This window comes from Mya arenaria, chromosome 5 (genome assembly GCF_026914265.1).
Source record: "Mya arenaria isolate MELC-2E11 chromosome 5, ASM2691426v1".
Classification (NCBI taxonomy): Eukaryota; Metazoa; Mollusca; class Bivalvia; order Myida; family Myidae; genus Mya; species Mya arenaria.
Genome location: NC_069126.1, coordinates 5,189,638 through 5,215,999, shown reverse-complemented (window position 1 = coordinate 5,215,999; position 26,362 = coordinate 5,189,638). Strand labels below are relative to the sequence as shown.

The following is a 26,362-nucleotide window of genomic DNA, read 5'->3' as shown; positions in this document are numbered from 1 at the left end:
GTATATCGATGTTTGTTATAATTAGAATGATTCGGTACGGAAATGGTGGTGGTGGTGTTAGTAGTTTATACTCCGGGTCCCGGCGTGAGCACATTGAAGGGTCCCAGAGTGACAGTTCGACAGTACTAGGTGCCTTCACCTCTGCAAGGAACTGACAACTTATGTACATGCCATGGGCAGTGGTACAGTGCGAATGGTCGTAGAAAGAATTTCATAACCAATCACAACAGAAGTGACCTGACCCGCCCGGGAATCGAACGCGGGTATTTCTTTAGACCTTGCGATCAAGGATAACACGTGAAAGTGCAAGCACTTATTTCCAACGGGGTCCTTTGTTTTTGCTGAAGGGACAGCACGCTGAAGAGACAGTGGTGGGATACAAGGAAGTCCGGGTGCGAGACCCTAGCTCTTTTTCGAAGAGACCCCTTGGTTCTTTTACGTGCTCGGTGTAAAGCACCGATACACGGGGTACAACTTTCCTGGGTTAAACCAGTACTGAGTACACCACTTTTCCAAGCACTACCCTTTAAATGCCAAGCGCCAGGTAAGGGAGCTACTTGTACCAACTTTTAACGTCTTTTGGTATGACGCGGCCAGGGATCGAACCCACGACCTCCCGCTCCGTAGGCGGACGCTTATCCACTAGGCCACGGAGACGGTTGTCCGATTCAGAGTCCAACGCTCTACCGATTGAGCTAACCGGGCGAAATGGTCCGGTGGGGCCAGTCTTTTATACACGATTGAAATTCTGAAGACTTTCGAACGATTTCCGGACCGGTACGGACATTTTCGTTCGTTCGGAATTTGCCCGGTCCGGCTAGGCTTTTATACCCAACCGTTAAATCACATGTACAATGTAAACATGCTTGTAATCGGTATTTTTTTGGAGTTTTGATCAAGTAAGATAATTTCAACACCTTTTCCGCAATAAAATTCATAAAAAGGTACAAAATTAAACATCAGTTTCCGAGTTTTGTCTTGAAACAACTACTATAAACATGAAAAGTGATTTGCAATATGATTTCGCGACACTGTGACTGTCAAATTAAACTGTCATGTTTTAGTCAAAGGCAGCAGTTACGTTGGCAGGACCCACCCTATGGCTACCCCCCGCGGAAATAAAACGTTCGATTTGGATAAATACGCGTCTTATTCAACGAGTTTTTAACGGTAGGAATGATATTTTAAGCTTCTCTTTGTAATGCATACGGAAAGTTTGCATGTCAGTCTGTTTTTAACGTGTTTTAGGGGCGAAAAATCAGTTGTTTTTCAACCTCCCGGTTCTTTCGTAATGGCGAATTTCAGCTTCTGGTCGGTGCATTTTGTTTGAATATGCGTAAAGGTCAATCTTACTAGCATACAAGTTATATTTTTCTTGTAGATGGGAATCTTACCTTATCAGAACAGTAAAAATTATTAGATTATCTCCGTTATTTTAGGTACTATGCTCTATTGATAAGGTCCGTTTGGAATTGATGAATTTTTGCACATGTTTCCCTTATATTTATTTATATATTATACTAATTTTCTTTCATGAAAAATTATGGAATAATTTTTTAAATGACATGTATTCACTATCTTGATCGAAATAAATAGATAAAAAAAAAAAATATTTAAAAAAAGAATGTATTACTGTATCCAGGCTATGTGACGAACACCTGTGGTTTCAGCGGCAAGTTTCAGAAAATGTACGACTTCAATATGATTTTACCAACAAAATAGACATTTTAAGTCCAAACTTCTTGAAACCCCTAGGTAGGCAATTCATAATCACCATCGGAATCTGTGTTTTCAACAAGAGTCGCTCATTTTGTCAAATATAACAAATGACAGGGCATGAAAGCTGTCAGAGGCAATTAAACAAACGGTAACAACCTACTCACACGCAAAAATAATTCCAAAATCGCTACCAGGTCAGTATTACGTCAATTTGTTTTCAACCTTAATTCGACCTTGAATTCGGATACTCATATTGGGATACGGACATCAGGATACCTACCTGGTTGCGAATCAGGAATTATATATACCAGTCGATAAGATGTTACCATTTGTTTTATATTATGCTTCAGTTTTGCATGCACTTTCATTAGTTTTACTTGACAAAATGAGCAAATTTATGATGAAAACACATATTTAGATGGCGATTATGAATTGCCTACCTAAGTGCTTCTCTAAGTTTGGACTTAAAATGTACAGTGTTTTTATCGAAATACATTGATGTTGTACATTTTCTGAAACTTTATTATGTTCTGTGACAGAGACCAGTTATTTGGAGACAAATGGTTGAAAAATAAGTTAGTTACGTGCTTTTCAAAACCACCACCCTACGTACAAGGGCCTTCACATGTCAACCTTTACTATATAATAATAGTAAATATTGGGAAAAAAAATTTTAGTGGAATTTTTGGTTGATATTTATGTTTTTTGGATAAATGATCATGTTCCGATCATTTTTGGTCTTGAAATTATTTTTTTTACTTTTTTTTTTTTAGAGGGGGTGGCCATAGGGTGGGTCCTGTCAATGTTACTGCTGCCTGTGGTTTTAGTAATCATGGAAGAAAAAAAGCGCACGGTGTTGGGCTTGAGCTGGGCCGGAACTCTAGCTCGGCACTTTTACCAACTGAGATAACCCGGTGGCTGTTTCTTACCCATAAACTCCTCACCCATTAACCTTTTTATGCCGATCCAGTCACCTTAGCCATTTATTTCTGACACTTGTTATGTAATCCTGGAAGAAAAAGTGCACCTTGATCTAACTTTGGAAACTCTTGCAAGATGCCTGAACCAACAGAGCTAAATTGGTGTTTATTTCTTGGAAACGGCCAGACACATCACCATAATACTATCATGATTAGACTCCGTGTTTGGTCCAATGACATATTAAAAGACCTTTAGGGATAAAATGGTTTTGAAAAGTTTTTGATATTATTTTTTTTAAGTTTTATGTTTTATTATGTCCCTATCCACTAAGAATATTTTATGTTTATACATATTTAAGATAAGATAAGTTTTATTTTGAGTCGGCAAGATACAAACAATACAACATAAGCTCATGCGAGCTTTTGAACCGACTATTTATAAACATATTGTATATGGTATAACAAGTGTATATAAGCTAAAAAGCAATGGTATATAGTGGCATATTTTTAAGGTGTTATACAGTTATTGATAATACAAAATAAGATAAAAAAAAATAAAGGTGGTATACAAAGTTAATTAAAAGCTACTCTAACAAAAAATCAGGGACTAAAGTATTCAATTAGGTAACAGAGATATGAATGATAGTTGCCAAGTTATGGTACAAACTACATGCTATTAAAAAGGTCACTTAGTTAAAAAGACTCCTAATAAAATTAAGAAATTCACAGATAGCTTCATAATAGCAGTATTGCACCAGATTGGGATCTATCACAGAACTTTTCACAATAAACATTTCAGTTTGATTTAAACAATATGAAAAAAAAACATACACAAAGAAAACAAAGAAAACTTGTTAGCACATACAATTCACAAAAGGATAAAAACTGTGTTGAAGTTGCTGATCTGGGCAGAATCTGCCTAAAAACTGCCATAAAAAGGATAATAAGAACCTAAAAAAAAACCCAAAAAACAATGGTTTTATGATAACTATATCCCCCAATCAGATTTGAGGAAAACTGATCAGCAAACTCCTCACAGGGACACATTGGCAAACTATGAAAGCATCACAAGGAGTGCAAAGGAGAGCAACTAATAAGACATACAAACAAAGGCAACTCAATACATATACTGGCAATGACAATAACAAGTTAGTAGCAGATGGTTGAATACTACAGCAAACAGATGGTTGAAAACTACAAACAAGCATAGCAACATTGAGCATAGCAACATTGAGCACAGAAAACTAAAGCAAGTGGGCAGTTGTACAGACACAATACACACATGTGCCAATATAAAGAACAGAACAAGAGCTGTCACAGAGACAGCGCGCTTGACTATTCCGCCGCTTTTCGGTGAATGGATTGAAAAGTTTTGGCGAAACATGCATGGATCACTGTTGGATTAGATTTCAATGCAATACATGATGCGCTAAGATATTTACATAAATTGAATTGGAAAATATTCCAGGTGGTATGCAAACCTTAATGAAATTCTAAGTCGAAAAAGGGGCATAATTTTGTCAAATTGCTTGATAGAGTTACCTCCTCCTGTGTACAAGTTGGGGGCATGATGGTGAAGAAGCGGGCAAAGTTTCAAAGCCAGATGTCAATGGAATTTGAAAATATTAGAGGTGGTACGCAAACTTTAACGTAAATTAAAAGTAAAAAAAGAGGCATTATTTTGTCAAAATGCTTGAGTTACTTCCTCCTGTGTACGTGTTGGGGGCATGATGGTGAACAAGTGTGCAAAGTTTCAAAGCCAGAATTTTTTTTAAGAAAATGTTATAAAATCGTGATTTTTAGCTCGTCTGTTTTTCGAAGAAAAAAAGTCGAGTTATTGTGATAGCCTTGGCGTCGTCGGCGTCGTCTGCGTCTGCGTCGTCGTCGTCGTCCAAAAACTTTAACCTTACCTCATAACTCAAAAACCGTTCAACATTTTCACATTAAACTTGCTACACGTGTTCCTATTAACACTATGCATGTTTATAGCAGGTCATATAATTTTGCCTTTAATTAATATTGAGTTATCCCCCCTTTTCGACTTGGAATTTCATCAGACGAGCGTTGGCACCCACTCCGCGGTGCTCTTGTTTATTGAATAATATAATAATTCAAGTCAACGTATTAATTACATTCTTCATCATTTTTCTTTTTGTTCAATAAATAAATCATAGGTAACTTTTGATGTAAATATGTGTAACTTTGTATAACTTTGTATAGCTCTTTGAATATGAGTGTATGAAAAAAAACAAATATGCCCCTAAATTAGGGCATGGTGCTCAGGTTTGATGAGAGTGTGAATAATTAATGAGATATTGTCAAAGTTGTTCTTTGTTACAACTAAGTGTAAATAAGTCAATATGATATTTAAACAAGTATTATAATTGTGGACTTTGCCTTAAAAGTTATGTACAACCTGTGAAAACTATTTGAACTGCTTCAAACGAACATAAATTGTTTTAAGTTTGCCCGTCCTTTAATAAGCAATTTTGATATCTTTGCCGTTTAATGATGAATAAAGATATATTGTGTCATGTGATTTGGATCTATGTGAATTTATTGATAATATTGCTTGGATTTCTGTTTAGTTGATTTATAGACAGTTCAGTATTTGTGTGTTTAATCTTTGACTTCAAGATTTAAAAAAATCATTACGGCTTTTATAGTTGGACATTCTCAGACAAAATACTTAGGTGGTTTAAATCAGTGTCCAGTGCTGACATGTCATTTACTGTTTGGTTATTTTAAGGTTTGTTTTTAAAATTGTTAAATTTGAATACTAACTGGTATTGTAATGGATAATGAAATGAGTTATATTTTGAATGATAACATTAAGTAATAAATGAATGTAAATTAAAACGAAAATGAATCTGCCCGGAATTATAACTACAGTCGAAACTCGTTATGTCGACTTTTTCGGGACCTAGTGAAAAAAGTCGAGATAACGAAAAGTCGACTCATCCGAATTACAAAAAATATCACCAATCCCAACACGTTTGAGTTAGATTGTCCGATGTTAACATCCACAATTGAACGGTCTTGTAACATATTTTCGTCGTGGAAACAGCAAACTTATTATTGAAAAATACAGTGAAACAAAAGAAGAATTATTTGCTTCAAATTTATTTCTTTTACGTCTATGGATCACACAAAACACATATAAAACCACAAATGCATACATTTGAACATTGTAAGAAAACGGTATAGCACATGACAACAACTTTTATAAAATAGCACATTCGTGTTTCGTTTATACATATAGCAATATAGCACAATCCCAAAAAGCATTCAGAGCAGTGGAACTAACATTTGACATTTTGAAGTTATTCTTTCTGTTCCCATTCGGGATTGATATCTTATCAATAAAATGTTCATGTTTTATACAATACCAAAAAGAGCTTGAGCAATAAATGTCTCTTTAAATAAATACATAAACAAACAACTTTAATTATTCGCACTTACCAATTACATTTTTGTATCCCCCAATTATGACAGTTGTTATATCGACATGCACGGTATTTTGCGACATGCCGCAAACCGTCATGAATATTTTCACACTTACGTCTCGATCTACAGTTCGACATAAAGAACATATGAAATGTGTGAAATTGGACCACTGGGACTGAAAAACGAGGTTGACATAGCGAAAAAGTCGAGATAAAAAAAATTGACACAAACAGATTTATTTTATATAGAATAAGAAGGAATAAATTCGGGACCGGAAAAAAAGTCGACATAACCGGAAAGTCAACTTATCCGACGTCGACATAGCGAGGCTCGACTGTATTGCAATCCCTTCCATTATGATCATTCAAGCGAGAATTTGTCACTTGGACCTAATAAAACTGTCACTAATAAAACTGTCACGATTAGCATTAACACTCCGGGGTGTCGATATGGCGTATTGCATTTGGTCCATGAAATTGTGTTCATTTGGGTACAAATAAGGTTGAATTAGTGAACGAAGAATTGTCCATATATGAAGTTATATAGATATGTAAATCATGTTCAAAATAGCATTAACCTAAAGCAATAATTTTATTCCTGTACTGGTCAGCCTGTATCTTCTTGAATGTATGATTTGATTTGATTTCCTATAAACATTACAGAATGATTACACTATAAATAGAATACTATTGACTTGAAATCAACCAGAAACATGTATTATTATCCCTGAGCAAACTGTTTAATACGGAAATAAAATGATTTTAAAGTCTGTTTCAAAGTCCGTGGAATGCATATATCTTACCATAGATGGATACATTTGATAATTTGTGAAACTTAAGGACATAGTGTATTTAGAAACATGTATTTCTTATCGCTGACCAACCTGGTCAGCCTTATTCGAAACCCAACTGCTAGTCAGCATTTTTCGAACTTTGCTGACCAGGAACTTAGATGTAGTTCAATTTCAGAAATAAAATGTTCTCAAAGTCCGTTTAATGCATATGTCTTACAATAGATGGATACATTTCATCATTTGTGAAGACATAGTGTAATTAGATATATGTATTTCAAACGATTGAAAAAGTCATCCATCTTCAACTAAACGCTCCTATAAATTATAATTTTTGAATAATATATCAATTATAATACATTAAATAGTACACAGAAATTAAAATAACCCAATAAAACTAATGCAACATTAAAAATTTCATTTTTCATTTTTCTGGTCAGCCTTTTCTAGCCTGGTCAGCCTTTTCCCTCTATATCTATATACCCCGGTAGTCAGTTTTCTGGTCAGCCTTTTAGCACGACCCCTTAAATAAACAATATCTTCACAATCCACACTCACTATTAACCATAAAAAAATAAATAATAACCTGTGATGGCCCCTTACAAAGCTATGTCGGAGATGTTGAGGTCTACCTGCAGTAAAACTAAGACATAACAAAGTTTATTATTGTTTTACAGTGGTATTTCATCCAAGGTACTATTTTCTCAACACCCCTTCACTTGCACTTGTGATATAATGTTTGTCTTTACCCAGTGAGATATGGCTCTTTACTAAATGTTAAAAAAAGCTTATAGAATATGCAATCTTGTCACCCTGGTCTCCAAAAGTATGAGTCAGAGTCATTTTTTTTACAGGGATGTTAACCAGCATGTGCAATTGCACACCCTGCACTATAAAAGTTAAAACCATTCAAGTTTAAAAATGTTGATTTACCCAAAATGCAAGTGATGAATTATTTTGCGTTCTTAAACATTAGATAAAACTTATGCTACTTTGTCATGAAACAAATTACAAGGAGAATTGAAGAGTCAGAGCCCCTGGTCTTTATAAAAATGGTAAGCAGATTAGTTGCCCAATTTTTACAGGCACTTATCAAATGGAATTTCACACAGTAAATATGACATTAATTTTAATTTTAAGTGAAGAAATGGAGGTAAATGTAGCAGGCTTGGTGGTGCTGATATGTTTCTATTTGGTGATCTTCGTGGTCGGTGTTCTGGCTGCACGAAGGATAGGACACACTGGTCAACCAAGTCTAGAATCATCAATTGTGGCTGATAGGAACATTCCAACAGTGGTCGGCATCTTTACCATGACTGGTATGTACCAAAAAACATTTACATGTATTTTCAAAGTGTCAATCTCTATCTGATAGCAAATATGATTGATTTTGATCCTGGCTAAGACATTAAAAGCCACTGTTCTTTATACAACTGAAAAGAGTTGCACATGGCTATATTTAAAAAAAAAAGATGTAGTTGTTATGACATAATTTCATGTAAATACATGTCCTGTCAAATTTAGTTCTTCAAGTTTTAACCTCCGGTTATTTCAGCCACTACAGTGGGAGGGGGCTACATCAATGGAACGGCAGAGTCTGTGGCCACCTATGGTCTGGTGTGGACACTGGCACCTCTGGGCATCTTCATTGGTCTTATCACAGGTGCGTCACATGCTAATATATTGGATATTTCTAGGTCTCTTATGCCTTGTATTATTTGTTTTACAGTCACATATTGTAGTAAGATTATTTTTGAGGGTGCATATGTAAATATGCATGCTTCTATGTTATTATAATACCCACACACAACACGGATTGGAGTTGTGCATAGTAGTGAGCTTGTGAGACTCCTGATCAGTCTGTTGGATTTTAAGGTGTTCAGATAATTAACCATGAAAGGGTCAACGGAGTAAATTAGTTTTTGGTATAAATTTATATCATCATAAAATACTGGTCAAGTTTGACTGTGGTAATTCTCCACCAATGTTCGACAGAGTTATGGCCCCTTTTCAAATTTTGTAACAAGTTTGTGTAAATATTTTGGTGTTTAAGTAGTATGGGCGATTTAATTACGGTTGGCAGTCTATAGCAGACGATGAACGTTGTGGACTTTCCCTGAATACGAGATCTACTTAACCAGAAGATGAATCCCTTTGATTTTGAAATGAGAAGTTTAAGGTCATATTCATGTGTTTTATGAAAACATTTTCCTCAAAATAACTGTAGACCTGTTTACCTATGACTTTGAAACATCAGTGGTAAGTTGACCAGCTGATAACCCTTATTATACCCCCACAAACGAAGTTTGAGGGGATATATAGGAGTGAGCTTGTCAGTTGGTCTGTCTGTCTGTCTGTCTGTCGGTCTGTCGGTTTTCATGGTTTCCGGACGATAACTCATGAAAGGCTAGACAGATTTGAAAAATTTTTGGTACACAGGTGTAACATCAGAAGATACATGTCAGGTTTGAAATTGGGGCTGGTGGGGCCAAGGTCAAGGTCACTGTTGCTAAAAAATAGAAAAATGGTTTCCGGACAATAACTCATGAAAGAGTTGACAGATTTGAAAAAAATTTGGTACACAGGTGTAACATCAGAAGATACAGGTCAAGTTCGATATTGGGGCTGGTGGGGCCAAGGTCAAGGTCACTGTTGCTAAAAAAAGAAAAACGGTTTCCGGACGATATCTCATGAAAGGCTAGACGGATTTGAACAATTTTTGGTACACAGGTGTAACATCAGAAGATACAGATCAAGTTAGTGAGCTTGTCGGTCGGTCGGTCGGTCGGTTTTCATGGTTTCCGGACAATAACTCATGAAAGGCTAGACAGATTAAAAAAAAAAATTGGTACACAGGTGTAACATCAGAAGATACAGGTCAAGTTCCATATTGGGGCTGGTGGGGCCAAGGTCAAGGTCACTGTTACTAAAAATAGAAAAACGGTTTCAAGACGATAACTCATGAAAGGCTAAATGGATTTGAACAATTTTTGGTACACAGGTGTAACATCAAAAGATACAGATCAAGTTCGATATTGGGGCTGGTGGGGCCAAGGTCACTGTTACTAAAAATAGAAAAATGGTTTCCGGGCGATAACTCATGAAAGGCTTGACAGATTTGAACATTTTTTGGTACACAGGTGTAACATCAGAAGATACAGGTCAAGTTCGATATTGGGGCTGGTGGGGCCAAGGTCAAGGTCACTGTTACTAAAAATAGAAAAATGGTTTCTGCTTCATAACTTTAATTGGGCCTGAGATATTGTGATGAAACTTGCTGTATAGGCAGCCTCTGTGAAGACAATGCTTGTGATTGGAAATGGGGCCAGTGGAGTAAAGGTTTTTGTGCACTGTTACGAAAATAGAAAAACGGTTTCCGGACAAACAATACATGCATGATAAAAGAAGTCTTAGAAGATGCAGTGTGCAGTAACCTTGGAGTTATGGCCTCTTTTCAAAGGAATGGTTTGCCATTCCTGTGTCCAGGCGGCATTTGGGGGTATTCGTCACTCCTGTGACAGCTCTAGTTGTTTTTGACGTGAGTAGGTCACAGGGCAAGGTCATGGAAATCAGTCTTACTTTGTCCGCATTATTCCACTATAATGTCTTGACCATGAATCTTCCATGGTAGGTTGCTCTTTACTAGTGTGACCCTTATTTAGGGTGGGTGTCAGACAATTTAAGATACAGTCAACAGTCTCATGAAAGCTTTGACCACAGTGTTTGTCCTCTGTTTCACAAAAACTATGTGCAAACCATTCAAAATCAATGCATTTTTCTTTCTAAAAAAACCTTTCAATAGTCCATATGTTTCTAACAATGTGGCGTTTAGAGGGCATAATGTTTGACAAACATATCCTGTTCATCTTGACTTTTTAGGTCACTAAGAGGGTGAATATAGGTTCATTTCTGTTTGACATGTAATTTTGTATTATAAACTTAAGCTATTCCCTCCCTGACTTCAGTTAAATGGTAAGTTGGAAATTCTACAATAAAGATTTACTACTTTGTACTTCACTCATTATGATGTTCATAAAATGTTGGGACATCAGTTAATCTCTTGGGTTAAGTTTCAAGTAAAAATCATAGCAAGGCTAGGTCAAAATGTGGCCTTTTACCTCTTTCTAGGCCAGAGAATAATTTCTGTAGATTCTCATCTGGGCTCAAGAAATGCGGCTGAGGGACTCTTACAAATGTTGTTTTTTTTAGTTTGTCTGTTGTTGTTTTTAGAAGAAAAAAATGAGGTTTTGTCATAGGCTTGGAGTCATTGTCTGCATTGTGCTAAACTTGTACCTTGGCGGTCACTAAAAAATTGGTCAAGATAGAACAATGGAGTTTGGTTAACATTTTGCGTGAGGCATTCCCCACATGTTTAGCAAACCACATAATTAAAAAACCACAAAACTTTAATTATTATTCAGTTATGCCCCTTTTCAACTGTAAAATTACAGTCAAGCAGTGGCAGCCCCTCTGCCCCATCGTGTTTTTTAAGTGTTGCATTAAAACTTGGGTCCTCTATTGACCGTTTAATTTATTAATCAGCAAAGAAAAATACTTCTCAGATGTAAAACCTGAGGGGATTTCAGGCAACTTGAGGGGATTCCAGACAACAGGAGAATATTTCAGACAACAGGAGGGGATTTCAGACAGCAGGAGGGGATTTATGACAACCTGAGGGGATTTGAGACAACAGGATTGGATTTCAGACAACTTGAGGGGATTCCAGACAACAGGGTGGGATTTCAGACAACAGGGTGGGATTTCAGACAGCAGGAGGGGATTTATGACAACCTGAGGGGATTTCAGACAACAGGAGGGGATTTCAGACAACTTGAGGGGATTCCAGACAACTTGAGGGGATTCCAGACAACAGGATGGGATTTCAGACAACAGGGTGGGATTTCAGACAGCAGGAGGGGATTTATGACAACCTGAGGGGATTCGAGACAACAGGAGGGGATTTCAGACAACTTGAGGGGATTCCAGACAACTTGAGGGGATTCCAGACAACAGGAGGGGATTTCAGACAGCAGGAGGGGATTTATGACAACCTGAGGGGATTCGAGACAACAGGAGGGGATTTCAGACAACAGGAGGGGATTCCAGACAACAGGAGGGGGTTCCAGACAACAGGAGGGGATTTCAGACAACAGGAGGGAATTCCAGACAACTTGAGGGGATTCCAGATAACAGGAGGGGATTCCAGACAACAGGAGGGGATTTCAGAAAACAGGGTGGGATTTCAGACAACTTGAGGGGATTCCAGACAACTTGAGGGGATTCCAGATAACAGGAGGGGATTCCAGATAACAGGAGGGGATTTCAGACAACAGGAGGGGATTCCAGACAACTTGAGGGGATTCCAGACAACAGGAGGGGATTTCAGACAACAGGAGGGGATTTCAGACAACTTAAGGGGATTTCAGACAATAGGGGGGAATTCAGACAACCTGAGGGGAATTCAGACTGAGTTGGGATGGGTGCAGGGATGATAAAATTCCGGATTAATCCGGAATTTCGGATTTAAGGCCTCACGGATCGATTTTGAGATTAATGTAAATCCGTTGAGTTTTTTCTAGGGGGGAGGGGTACAGGGAGCGAATCGAGCTCAGTTCGAAGAATATGGGTACGAAAGGTGAGTTTTCCGGAAGCGTAAAGTCGGAAATTAACGAACCTATTTACGTCTTGGCAATCGAGCTATATGATTGGTTAAGATAGCATCCGGTGATTACGGAAATTACCGATGGGACTAGCAGACAGTATCCGGATGGTCGTATCCGGATATGACAGACGACGAAGACGAATAAACGGGTATTGGAAAATTGGAGAAAAACGACCACCACCAACTTCTAAAAACATCGATTCGTCGATTTAAAGGGTATATTTGCCATTTTTTGTTAAGAGAAATTCCCGAAACGTTTCTATTTAAGTTAATAGAAAGTGATCAAACTGATTATGAATTTTGCGCATGTAGCATTATTTCGGACATCCCGATTCGGATTGTGTCATAATAATCGATTTTTATTTTACAAATTTTATTTGGCCGATTGAAGTTTACGCTGTAAACCGTTTCTTTATTATTCTCATAATGTTTGAAGCATTGTTCTCAATAAGAAGTGGCTGTTGACCATAATGGGAGGTTCAAATGAAAATTGGTTTGGTTCAAATTTAAACCAAAAAAATGAATAAATATTTTGTAGTAGTAATACATATTACGTAGAGGCAGTCGTTTTATTTTCTATTTGAGACAGTTCAACAAAACTTCTTGAGGACCGAGTTTGAGTGAGATTTAAATTCTATAGTTGTAATTTGTATTTCCAGTTATGTTGATGGTTATAAAAGTCAGGGATGAACAGACACCTCAGCCAGTGCATCCAGTTATTCCTGTCAATGACTGACAATTTAATCCAGAGGCCATGATACTTGGATTTATGGCTGAACATGCTCCCTGGCACCACAGTAGTGTGTCTTACTTAAGACAATTGCCAAAGATACAAAAGCTCTCAGCGAATTAAAACTTCAAAGGTGTACAGCATCATACAAGATGACTTACGGAGTGGCTAGCCATTTCAATGATGAACATGTGGAGGAGTTAATGGATCTCGGTTTTGTTTCAACTAAGACAAGTCAACAAACACAATGAGAAAACTGTTGCAGCTATTTTTCTGCTATAGAGAAAAAATAGTGTTGAGACATTTGGCCTCCTTAAAAATCACTAGGGCTGATTCTGAATCAATTTTCATAGAATTTGAAAGCCTGTTTGAGAGACTTGAACTGCCGTGGGATAATCTAGTTTGTGTTCTACTGGACTCATGTAACACCATGAGGGGAAATAATCTGGCTTAGGGACCAGAATACGTCAAAGTCCACCATGTCCACAACAGCTACGCTGCCAAAGCATTTAAGTCCCGTTTGGATATTACTTGGAATAATATATATAATAATTAATAACACTATATTCTCATCAAATGTGCAGAAAATGGAATAAATACTCTTTTTATGATACATAAAAATTGAATAATTAACACTTTTACAATAAACATTTGCAAGCATCATAATCGATATGTTGTTCATTATTATAAATCAAACATCCCACAGTGTAGACTGTTCATACACAAGCATTTGATCATAGCCAGTTGAGTTTTATGGGAAGTGGACAACTGAACCAAAATGTCAGGTACATGTCTAATGCCTGTGACTTCAGGTAAAATAAAGTAAATTTAACTTTGTTTAAAGACAAAGGTGTTAAACTTCACTGCTAAGATTCCTGATAATTGTTCTGATTGTGGATGTCTCGTGTTGTACATAATTATATCTACCAAACCGAAAGGTGTACTCCTTGAACACTATTCTAAGGCAAAAAGGGTATTAGAATCCCTAAACCCCACGCAGACATTTTCAGGATTGGCAACTTGGCTCTGTTATCATCCCATCATGGGTGGGGGATGAGAAACTGGAAAATGTATTTTCTCGTGTCTGATCTGATCATCATTTTCAACTTTTTAAAGCTATTTTCTTTATCAAATTGAGGGCATAGATTGAAGGTGATAGTAAATTGTCAGTTAGCTCATAACAAATATCATTTTTAGATGATCTTGATAAGCCATTTAATAACCTGTCAACTTGCAATATTTTGTAACTTAATCTTCATAATAGATCATTTTAGTTGATGCAATTTTAATATATTTTTTCAAAAGAAGCTTCCAAACATAATGAAATATTTTTGCATATATTACATTTAAATTAGTATGTATCTTAAATCTGTGAATGATAATTGAAACTTGATTCACTTTCCAGTGATAATTTTGTGATTTTCAGTTTAATAACTCTGTAATGCATTCTTTATTTGCTTTTGACATAACCCGTCCTTCAAAAAAAAGAAAGTCAGGTTTATTTTAAGTTATTGAATTCATTCTTAAAAAAGGAGTTAAAACTTAATGCATTGATTAACGTACATAATACATAATAAGAAGGAATTTTTTTTACTTACCAATTTTTCAAACAAGATTATTCACCAGATACAATACATATGTAATGAGTCTTTTGTTTTCAAGGTTGATTTTTCGGGACACTAACTCAATTACACAGGACTGTTCTATGGCTATTTTTAGCTTCTCTGTTGTTGTTTTTAAAATGTCATGCTTTTGTCAGAGCCTTGGTGTCGTCATTGTTGGGAAAAGACTTTATCCTTGGCCATAAGTGAAAAAACTGTTCCAAGATATTAACAAGAAAAACGCCTTACACATATTTGCATAGACAGTTTGCAAATTTTTGCAAGGCCCATAACTCTAGCTTTAATTCTTGTAGAACTATGCTCCTTTTCGACAAAAACATGATAAACTTTTGCCTCAGCTTAAGGTGCTTTGGATAAGGGGTGTAAACTCAGACTGGTTTAAAAAAAATTAACAGGGGGAGGGGGTGTTTTTGCAGTGCTCTGCATAAGGCCTGCATTAACACTGACTGGTTACTCTCTTTTTCAGGTGGTGTTATTGATGCAGTCCTCTGGATAAGACTAGTATTAACTAAGACTGGTTACTCTATTTTTTATTGGCTGTGTTATGTATATGGTGCTCTGGGTCAGGCCTGCGTTAACTCAGACTGGGTACTCTATATTTATCAGGTGGTGTTGTGTTTGTGGTGCTCTGGATTAGGCCTGTGTTAACACAGACTGGTTACTCTCTTTTATTGATGGTCTTGTGTCTGAGTGCTTTGGATAAGGTGTGCCGTTTACACAGACTTTTTACTTTGTTTTTTTCAGGTGGCGTTGTGTATGCGGGGCCAATGCGAGACAAGCGCTACATGACAATGCTTGATCCGTTTTATGAGAGGTTTGGTCATGTGGTCGTCTTTCTCATCTATCTTGCATCACTCTGGGGAGACCTTTTCTGGACTGCTTCCATTCTCAATGCATTAGGTTTGTTATACATAGATAACAGATTTCATGGTAAATGTACCTTCAGGGATAGAATTTCGATAGGCTTAAAGATGCATAAATGTCGAAAATCAAAAAAAGGATGAATAAATGTTGAAAACAATGGTTCTTATGAAGGATACCAAGATTAATTTATAAGAAAGGTGCAGAAAACACAGTATTTCTAACTTATGAAACCATAGTAGATCACAGTTAATCTTTTAGCACTCGCCAATATTTTTGTGTTTTAATCTATTTAATACACAGTTACAATATTGTTACCAGTAATAAATCTTTTCCATTTTATTTAGTAAGTAGTTAAAGGTTTATCACTCAAAATTTATGTTTGTTATACATGTATATGTATTGATTTTGAATAAGAGTGTCACTTTAAGTTTACAAGAAATACTTAGTAATGATACGGTGTTCTAGTTTTTGAAAGAACCTTTTGTTTTAATTTAATTTAAGGCTTTTATTTTATTTTTTCAAGGAATTGTAAGAGCGGCAGTGTTATAGGGGGTGTCATTGTCAGAGCCCCATGGTGTAGTCTATGAAGTTATTGTCAGAGATTTGGTGTTGTAAGCAGTGTTATAGGGGGTGTCATTGTCAGAGCCCCATGGTGTAGTCTATGAAGTTATTGTCAGAGATGTGGTGTTGTAAGCAGTGTTATAGGGGGTGTCATTGTCAGAGCCCCATGGTGTAGTCTATGAAGTTATTGTCAGAGATGTGGTGTTGTAAGCAGTGTTATAGGGGGTGTCATTGTCAGAGCCCCATGGTGTAGTCTATGAAGTTATTGTCAGAGATGTGGTGTTGTAAGCAGTGTTATAGGGGGTGTCATTGTCAGAGCCCCATGGTGTAGTCTATGAAGTTATTGTCAGAGATGTGGTGTTGTAAGCAGTGTTATAGGGGGTGTCATTGTCAGAGCCCCATGGTGTAGTCTATGAAGTTATTGTCAGAGATGTGGTGTTGTAAGCAGTGTTATAGGGGGTGTCATTGTCAGAGCCCCATGGTGTAGTCTATGAAGTTATTGTCAGAGATGTGGTGTTGTAAGCAGTGTTATAGGGGGTGTCATTGTCAGAGCCCCATGGTGTAGTCTATGAAGTTATTGTCAGAGATGTGGTGTTGTAAGCAGTGTTATAGGGGGTGTCATTGTCAGAGCCCCATGGTGTAGTCTATGAAGTTATTGTCAGAGATTTGGTGTTGTAAGCAGTGTTATAGGGGGTGTCATTGTCAGAGCCCCATGGTGTAGTCTATGAAGTTATTGTCAGAGATGTGGTGTTGTAAGCAGTGTTATAGGGGGTGTCATTGTCAGAGCCCCATGGTGTAGTCTATGAAGTTATTGTCAGAGATGTGGTGTTGTAAGCAGTGTTATAGGGGGTGTCATTGTCAGAGCCCCATGGTGTAGTCTATGAAGTTATTGTCAGAGATGTGGTGTTGTAAGCAGTGTTATAGGGGGTGTCATTGTCAGAGCCCCATGGTGTAGTCTATGAAGTTATTGTCAGAGATGTGGTGTTGTAAGCAGTTTTATAGGGGGTGTCATTGTCAGAGCCCCATGGTGTAGTCTATGAAGTTATTGTCAGAGATGTGGTGTTGTAAGCAGTGTTATAGGGGGTGTCATTGTCAGAGCCCCATGGTGTAGTCTATGAAGTTATTGTCAGAGATGTGGTGTTGTAAGCAGTGTTATAGGGGGTGTCATTGTCAGAGCCCCATGGTGTAGTCTATGAAGTTATTGTCAGAGATTTGGTGTTGTAAGCAGTGTTATAGGGGGTGTCATTGTCAGAGCCCCATGGTGTAGTCTATGAAGTTATTGTCAGAGATGTGGTGTTGTAAGCAGTGTTATAGGGGGTGTCATTGTCAGAGCCCCATGGTGTAGTCTATGAAGTTATTGTCAGAGATGTGGTGTTGTAAGCAGTGTTATAGGGGGTGTCATTGTCAGAGCCCCATGGTGTAGTCTATGAAGTTATTGTCAGAGATGTGGTGTTGTAAGCAGTGTTATGGTCTGTTTGAAAACCTTTCATTTTGGCCAAAACTGGTAGCGGTTTAAGAACATTCACAAAAAAAGGTAGTGTTTGTGATGGTACCAAGACCCCAAACTATAGCCTAAATTATTCTAGTATCTTTGGCATGTTCAAGTTTAATTTATAGTTAGTCTATATTTTGAAGATAATAAGGTGGGGTGTTATTAAAGCCTTGGTATTGTTATTGGCTTTGTCGTTAAAAAACTTTAACCATAGCCATAACTTAAAAGCAGCTAGAGTTATTAAAATGAAACTTGATATAGTTGTTGCCAGGGACAATAATTTGTGCAGGTAAAGCAAGGAAATAATTCTGGCTTTAATAATTACTGGGTTGAATTTTTTTAAAACTTAACTTTGAAGGTGAAATATTTCATTGACATGGTATGCTCACAAATGTTTCCATGAAATTTCTAAAGCATTAAAGATTTGAAAGTTAACAACGATGATGTTGTCACCGTTGTTAAGCACTTAAACAAAGTTTTCAACAATATGCCTTAAGAATTATAGCTCATGTTTGACTGAAAAACAAGAACAGACGGCCATTGGCGTTCATCTCCACGGCACTCTCTATTAAGAACATACAACTTTGTTTACAATGTAAACTCTCTTTACCTTAGTAAATATAATTCATTACAATTTCATGAACCATTTTTCAGGAACCACTTTAAGCGTTATCATCAACATAGACTTGACTGTTGCCATAGTTACATCAGCGGGGGTGACAGTGGCCTACACAATGGTTGGACAGATGATCAGTGTGGCCTACACAGACATTGTACAGCTCTTCTTTATTGTTCTAGGGCTGGTAGGTATGACTTCATGTGTGGTATGGAGAAAATATTGTTCCTATGGTTGCTATAGTGACATGAGTAGGAGTCACATTCATTAACACCTGAGTGAAATAAAGTAGCATAGAGACAAACACTTGTATGTTTTTAGTAAGTAGTAGTAAAGAAGTGTTTTCATGGTAAGGTTTTGTAAGATCATTGTCAGTCACATTCACGAACATCAGGGTGGAATACATGTAGTATAGCGTTCGCAGACTTCACGCAGCTCTTCTTTATGAGGATTAGCTTGGTAGGTACATGTACTACAGTTGAAAACCCTTAATCCGAAATCGTAGGGACCCAAAAATCTTTTCGAAATAGCATTATTTGGGATTAACAATTTCGAGTAAGCAATGCGGCGATTGAATCTGATGAGGAATTTCGAATGCCATTCAGGTTGTCTTTTCCAGGAATTATATACACAATAAATCACCCAAATCGATCACTCATTATCTGTCATCGATATTTGTTACAAACGCATGCTCTATGTCATTCTTTAACAAGGGCTAATTGTGCTCCATTGTCACCTGAGGCCAATGCCCAAGTGCATTCGCATTATGGTGTGGAAAACTATGCGATGATCGAGTTCGAAATAAGGATTGATAAATAGGTGTGAAATATATAATCGTGGCCGTAATTTTTACTTCAAAATAGCAATTATTTCAGAATAGCGATTTCGGATTATAGATTAAAAATTTTGTTAAACAAAGAAGGAATAAAATCAGAGTTAAAAAATAATTTTGAAATAGCCATAATTTTGGATAAACTGTGTTCGGAATAGGGGTGTTCAACTGTATTTGATTTCATGTTCAACTTGATAAAAGAACGATGTCTGTGAAGTCAAAGAAAGAAACCAAAACAACACAATTTACAAGGAAAGTTCTGGTTTCTCCTGGGGAATGCTAGTATTGTACCCGGTATTTTCTGGAAACTGTGCTAAGGTCAGTCACATCTTTTAGCTAAGAACCATAAGTTTCAATTTATTTATTTAACATTTAAAGAAAGTCACTCTTGGCATGATGTTACACGAGAGTGTGGTCTTGTTTTTTGTAGGAAACCAGAGTGCCTGGTGTGTACTCTCCTGTCCGTCTGTCAGGCTTGTATGTCGTCCAGGTCTTGATATATATTGACATAATTGAAAGAAATGAATACAAAAAAAGAGATTTTCTATTAAAAAAAATTATTTAGCGATAATACCATTTTCATGCTTTAAGATGGAATTGCACTTTTAAATTATATTCATTTGGATTAGTTTTAAGAGAGAAATGTGTAAATTTCAAATAGTTTTGCATTGATATATGGTTATCAAGATTATCAACCTGATTATAAGGTACACGACAGGCATCACCTACTCGTATATCAAATGATTTAATGTTTAAATTATCAGCTTGTTACCTCATTTATAATGTAATCATTAAAGTTTTAATAAATACTGAGGAAAAAAGAGAGTATATGTTATGATCATGTGAAATATGAATATGTTATGATAGATAATGAATACATTACAGCACATTTGTGAAATGTTCTCTCTCATGTACCGTACTTTGATGCATCAATCACATTTGGTACATTAAGTTACATTGCGCCATGTGCTATTATACATGGCAGGGTCCATAGGTCTATATAACAAATACAATTATATGGTATGAATCATCTATAGAAGTGAGAGGATTATACATTTGGAAGAATAAAGTCATCATTAGAATGATATTTTCCTTTGGTAGAGGAATTGACTTGTATATCCATTTGATTTTTGAGTTGTCCTTGCCTGTAGCATGAACAACTGACCTAGTTACCATGGTAACATACATCATTATATCCTACAGGTGCCGTGTGTGACGTTTGTTCTGACCAATGAGCATGTAGGCAGTATGGAGATGACCTCTGCGTCCTGGCTGGGACAACTGACCTAGTTACCATGGTAACATACATCATCATATACTTACAGGTGCTGTGTGTGCCGTTTGTACTGACCAATGAGCATGTGGGCAGTCTTGAGATGACCTCTGCCTCCTAGCTGGGACAACTGCCCTAGTTACCATGGTAACATAAACCACTATATACTTACAGATGCTGTGTGTGCCGTTTGTACTGACCAATGAGCATGTGGGCAATCTGGAGATGACCTCTGCCTCATGGCTTGGACAACTGACCCCTGGCAGTATCTCACCTTGGATTGACCTCCTTATTGCCATGGTGACATTTATAAAAACAATTTTTCATTGTAATCTCAATATTATTGAATGTCTCTTGTGAATCTGCCTTTGTCACTGCCTATGTCAGTTTTTAGTGCGATAAAATAATTTCTCACTGATTTCTTCCTGAACTTTGTCTGAAGTATTCTTGTATATAAATTTACTTGAATGATTTCTGTTGACTCAACATCAATGTTTTACATGGTCATCAGAACACAAAAAAGGAAATATTGTCTTGTTACAAGTTAAATCAAGGTTGAGGTCACACTTATAGGTTTATACAGGTACTCATGCATACTAGACATGTGTTTCCAGTCATCATCATGCAACCAGTGCTGGAAAAATTCTGTCTTCCATATTCTATGGAAAATGAGTAACAGCAATTGAAAATATTTTAATGGTTAATTTTATGCAATTTAGATTTTGATGTTTCAAAAAAGAAATAATGTTTTAAAATAAAAATGCAATTATCAGTAAAATTGAAGCATGTTTTTGTGAAATGTACAAAACTGAATAACATATAATTTGACAGTTACACAAGAAATATTTTAAGCATGTGTCTAGTGTGATTATCCGACCATGGGGCATTCTGCTCAGCCAATAACTAGACAAGCCATGTCAGCAGCTTTCACTCATGTCTGGGTGTCAGATTTAGTTATTGATATCCATATATGGGATTTCATGTCGTATACAAATTGGATCTTCTTTAAGTTATGTAATTTCTTGTATTTTTCAGACATTTGGTACGATCCCCTGGCAGGCATATTTCCAGCGTGTGTTGTCTGTACAAACAAGCAGACAAGCCCAGGTTCTCTCCGTGACAGGCGGATGTGCGGCCCTGATACTTGTGATTCCCTCTGTTATCATTGGTGCCGCCAGCACAACCGCAGGTAGGGGTACTAACCAGAAATGGTGAAAGTGTGTTGTTTGTCAGAAGTGAACCTTAGGTGATGTAACTTAACACTTTCTTAACAACTTCTGGTGCTTACCAAGCCTGCCATGTGGGATTTCTCTAGATGGTCTTGTTTCTCAGATATCAGGCTTCATATTGAGAGAAAATCTGCAAGTAAAACCAACAAAGTGGATGTTTTAAGGTGTATTTAAACAAATTGAGATATTGTAATAGTCTTGGTGTTTTCAGCTCGCAAACACTGAATGATAAATAAATATTAATATTCATGTTGCTACAGACAATACTCACATGTATAGTAAGGCTCATAACTCTTTCTTTCATAATTGTTGTAATATGCCCCTTAATTGATTGAAAAATAAAGAACATAGAAGCGTTAGTGTTTGCTCTTTGCAGCGCTTGTTGAGTTTCTGTTTTCAATAGGTGCAAAATAATCAAGTTTAGTAAAGAAACTGTGTATTTTTGTAGAATATGGCTTTGGGTGACTGTGATATTATCCCCCTTTTCTGCATCATTTTTCATCCTTTTAAAAGAAATGAGCCAAGATGAACAATGTATTTCAATATTAGATAAATTGATCGTGTACCAGTAATTATCTTCCTCTATTTCAGACTGGAATGTAACAAGGCTTGGAGTGTCTCCCCTGGCCATCAACAAGTCCAGCATGGTTCTACCATATGTCCTGTATGAGTTTACCCCACCCACTGTCTCCATCATAGGTAAGCAGGGCGGTGATGTTGTATTTTTGATTTGTGTTTAAATTGCTAGAATTCTTCTGCAGTAAAGTTTCATCTCGTCTATTAAGGTACTGTCATCACCATCATTATTGTTGTTGTGAAACATTGAGATTTGCCATCACCTTCATCATCATTATTGTGAAATCCTGACATTTGCCATCATAGTCCTCATCTTTGTTGTGGAACATTGAGGTTTGCTATCACTGCGGTTATCATTGTTGTAAACAAGGTTTGCTATCACTGCGGTTATCTTTGTTGTGAAACGTTGAGGTTTGCCATCACTGTGGTTATTATTGTTGTGAAACATTGAGGTTTGCTATCACTGCGGTTATCATTGTTGTAAAACGATGTTTGCTATCACTGCGGTTATCATTGTTGTAAAACGTTGAGGTTTGCCATCACTGCGGTTATCATTGTTGGGAAACGTTGAGGTTTGCCATCACTGTGGTTATCTTTGTTGTGAAACATTGAGGTTTGCCATCACTGCGGTTATCATTGTTGGGAAACGTTGAGGTTTGCCATCACTGCGGTTATCTTTGTTGTGAAACGTTGAGGTTTGCAAACCTCACTGTGGTTATATTTGTTCTGAAACGATTAGTGTACTCACCCTCATCATCTTGTTGTGAAGTGTTGAGATGTAGTGTTTTGGATTGCCATCACAGTGGTCATCTTTGTTTGAAATGTTGAAGTTCACCATGATTTAAAAGGAGCATTAGAACCTGTTTGTTGAGCTAATTTCTTCTTATTTAGCATTCCTTTTCCAAGACATTAGGTGTCTTTTAGAAATTATCCGTGCAATTTTAATAGCTATTTTGGACAATAAATAAATAAATATGATGATTCAGGAGAAATTGTTCAGTGTAGCTTTATGTAAAAGATGTTAGCAAATTCTTCATGAATGCCTTACATTTTATTTGAATACAATAATGCAGATTGTACAGGCCCCAATTTCTGGAAATATTGAAATGTCTCTAGCAAAACTGGTTTTACTTAAGCCAAATTACTTGTTTAAAATTGATTGAATAAACTAGAACACAGTGTATCATGATCTTTAATTTCCAAAACTCTTTAAAGGGAGAAAATTACACAAGTTATACAATAACAAAAATACTAGGGGTGGCTTAATCTTGTTTTAAGATGTCTTAGTATTTTACCTTATACCGTCTCCGTGGCCTAGTGGATAAGCGTCCGCCTACGGAGCGGGAGGTCGAGGGTTCGATCCCTGGCCGCGTCATACCAAAAGACGTTAAAATTTGGTACAAGTAGCTCCCTTGCCTGGCGCTTGGCATTTAAAGGGTAGTGCTTGGAAAAGTGGTGTACTCAGTACTGGTTTAACCCAGGAAAGTTGTACCCCGTGTATCGGTGCTTTACACCGAGCACGTAAAAGAACCAAGGGGTCTCTTCGAAAAAGAGCTAGGGTCTCGCACCCGGACTTCCTTGTATCCCACCACTGTCTCTTCAGCGTGCTGTCCCTTCAGCAAAAACAAAGGACCCCGTTGGAAATAAGTGCTTGCACTTTCACGTGTTATCCTTGATCGCAAGGTCTAAAGAAATACATACATACTGCATAAGAGTGCTCCTGTACACCTGAAAAGTAAAGAACAGAATCTATGAAGCACAGTTTACACCAAAATGAGGTTACACCCGGACATTTACAATCTTAACCTTATGTTCATTATTGAAATGGGCCCTGGTGTTTGATGTCAACCACTGCTCTTTGATTCAGGTCTGGCAGCAATATCTGCGGCAGTGATGTCATCCATGGACAGTTCAATATTGGGATCCAGCTCCATGTTCACTTACAACATATATAAAAATATACTGCGCTCAAAGGTAACATGTTTAAATGAACCAAGATTCATTTACTTGATGATTGCTGATTTAGTTATTATCAAACTTCTAAGGAACTGGATCCTGATCATTTAAAAATGGAAAGAAAAGTTTCTGATTTTTTTTTTTTTTTTTGGCACAAATTGTAAAAACCAGCAATAAAACACCTCATGTAGGATTAAATGTTAAATGGATTTAATAGTTAGTGCTAAAAGAGTATTGAGTAAATCAGATATGATGAAAGATGAACATATTTTCATTTACTTCTATTCATGCCTGTTTTGCATGTCTATATAGAATAAACTGACTTAAAACAAACTTTCTCTTATTCCCCACATATTTCAGGCTTCAGACAAGGAGCTTCTCTGGGTACAGCGCTTGGCCATCCTGGCTCTGGGAGTCATAGCAACTCTCATCTCTCTCTACGTTCCCGTCATTTACGGACTGTTTATCCTCGCTGCCGACGTCGTGTTCGTAATTCTACTGCCTCAACTCACGTGCGCTCTGTTTTTTAAAGTGTCCAACGCCTATGGGGCGGTGTGCGGATATCTTGTGGGCATTATTTTAAGGTTTGGTGCTGGTGAACCATACCTGAATCTCAATCCATTTATTTTTTACCCATGGTTTAGTGAAACTGACGGTCAAATATTTCCATTCCGAACGTTCGCCATGTTGTGTTCATTTGTGACTATACTAGTGATATCATTTTTTGCAAATTTATTATTTAGGAAAGAACTATTGCCAAAGTATTTGGATATACTAGGAATCTCGGACAGGGAGGGTTATCATTACTCCCCAACACCGCCTGCAAGTGATGCGAGTGAATTATCAGCTAGTCAAAGTGATAAAGACCGTTCTAATGTCACCACAAACTCTACAGCAATGTGATGTACATTCCAAAATCTTTATGCGAAAGTATGTTGAAACCTTTGATCATTCAAATCTAATGATGTATTTTACCTTTGTTATGACATTTTTTGTTGATTTGTTTTCTGAATTCTCTAACAAACAGATGGGGTATTGTGATAGCCTTGGTATTCCTGGCCTCAAACAAGAACTTTTACCTTGGCCACAACTCGAAAACCATTGAAGATATTCAAAAAAACAACTTTATATAAGCTTACACAACTGCCAATTGTTATACATATCTCAGATATAGGCATTAAATGTACTTTTATTATACTTATACATGTTTCAGGAACTCATACTTTTTATGCTGACATCATGTTTGAATCTCTGAAAGACTGGTCATTGTCTTTGACAAGAAGCTGTTGTGTATATTTGGGGCCAATTTCATGAATGATTGTAGATGTATAGTGCACCAAGTCCAGTATAAAAGATGAAAACATTTGTAGCTAGTTGGTCATGGTCAATAGCTGCCCCTATTGAATTTGGAGTCAGTAAGCAAAAGGTCATTGTTACCTCTACCAGAAAAATGATGTACACTTAAGACAGGTAACTCATGCATTTTATTATTTATTTGAAGAAGTGCTAATTTGTTAATATGATCGTGGGTTCATATTTATAATCTTGGAAATATTTCAAGTATATGTACGAAATAAATTACAAAAATGCATACTGGTACATCTTTTTATATAAAATGCAAAAGACATCTCTTTAAATGAGAATGTTCTCATACAGCATGTTTTTATCTTGATTGTGTAAGTAATTAAGTAAAAAGTAACTTTGAAAGCAGTGTTCTTTCTATTGCTTTTCTTGAAGGAACAATTTTGAGCAATTGTAATTTTATGTTACTATTTTGTTTTGTTTACATATTATATTAATAATTAATGTGAAATTCCATGCTAAAAATGTCATGTCTAGAAATAAACTACAAAGGCATATATGAAGTTTTGTTGTTTTTAGAAAATAAAAAACATGTATATCAAAGGTGTAGCATATTTGTTTTTGAACGGAACTATTCTATAAAATACTCTCATGTAGAAACCTTTAGCAGTTCAGTTCTATAAATTCTTATGTGGGACATTTATGTCGGGATAAATAAAAAAATAACACCGGAAATGCCTGGTGATTAGCAATTAAGTTTAGAGGGTACTC

At 36.7% G+C, this 26,362-nt stretch overlaps 1 protein-coding gene across 3 annotated transcripts; it reads left to right on the top strand.

Moving 5' to 3' along the window:
* The first annotated feature begins 828 nt into the window (after window positions 1-828).
* LOC128234814 (high-affinity choline transporter 1-like) lies at window positions 829-26,130 on the top strand. Of its 3 annotated transcripts, XM_052949342.1 has the most exons (11): window positions 861-899; window positions 1,065-1,170; window positions 8,017-8,195; window positions 8,432-8,539; window positions 15,635-15,790; window positions 18,462-18,610; window positions 20,703-20,828; window positions 21,564-21,717; window positions 22,349-22,456; window positions 24,201-24,307; window positions 24,650-26,130. In XM_052949342.1, the coding sequence occupies exons 3-11, from the start codon at window positions 8,024-8,026 to the stop codon at window positions 25,190-25,192; spliced, it is 1,623 nt and encodes a 540-aa protein (XP_052805302.1). In that variant the 5' UTR covers window positions 861-899; window positions 1,065-1,170; window positions 8,017-8,023; the 3' UTR covers window positions 25,193-26,130. The 3 variants fall into 3 exon arrangements, with proteins under 3 accessions (XP_052805303.1, XP_052805302.1, XP_052805304.1); XM_052949343.1 differs by lacking the exon at window positions 1,065-1,170 and having other exon boundaries at window positions 829-899; XM_052949344.1 differs by lacking the exon at window positions 1,065-1,170 and having other exon boundaries at window positions 876-944.
* The last annotated feature ends 232 nt before the right edge of the window (window positions 26,131-26,362 follow it).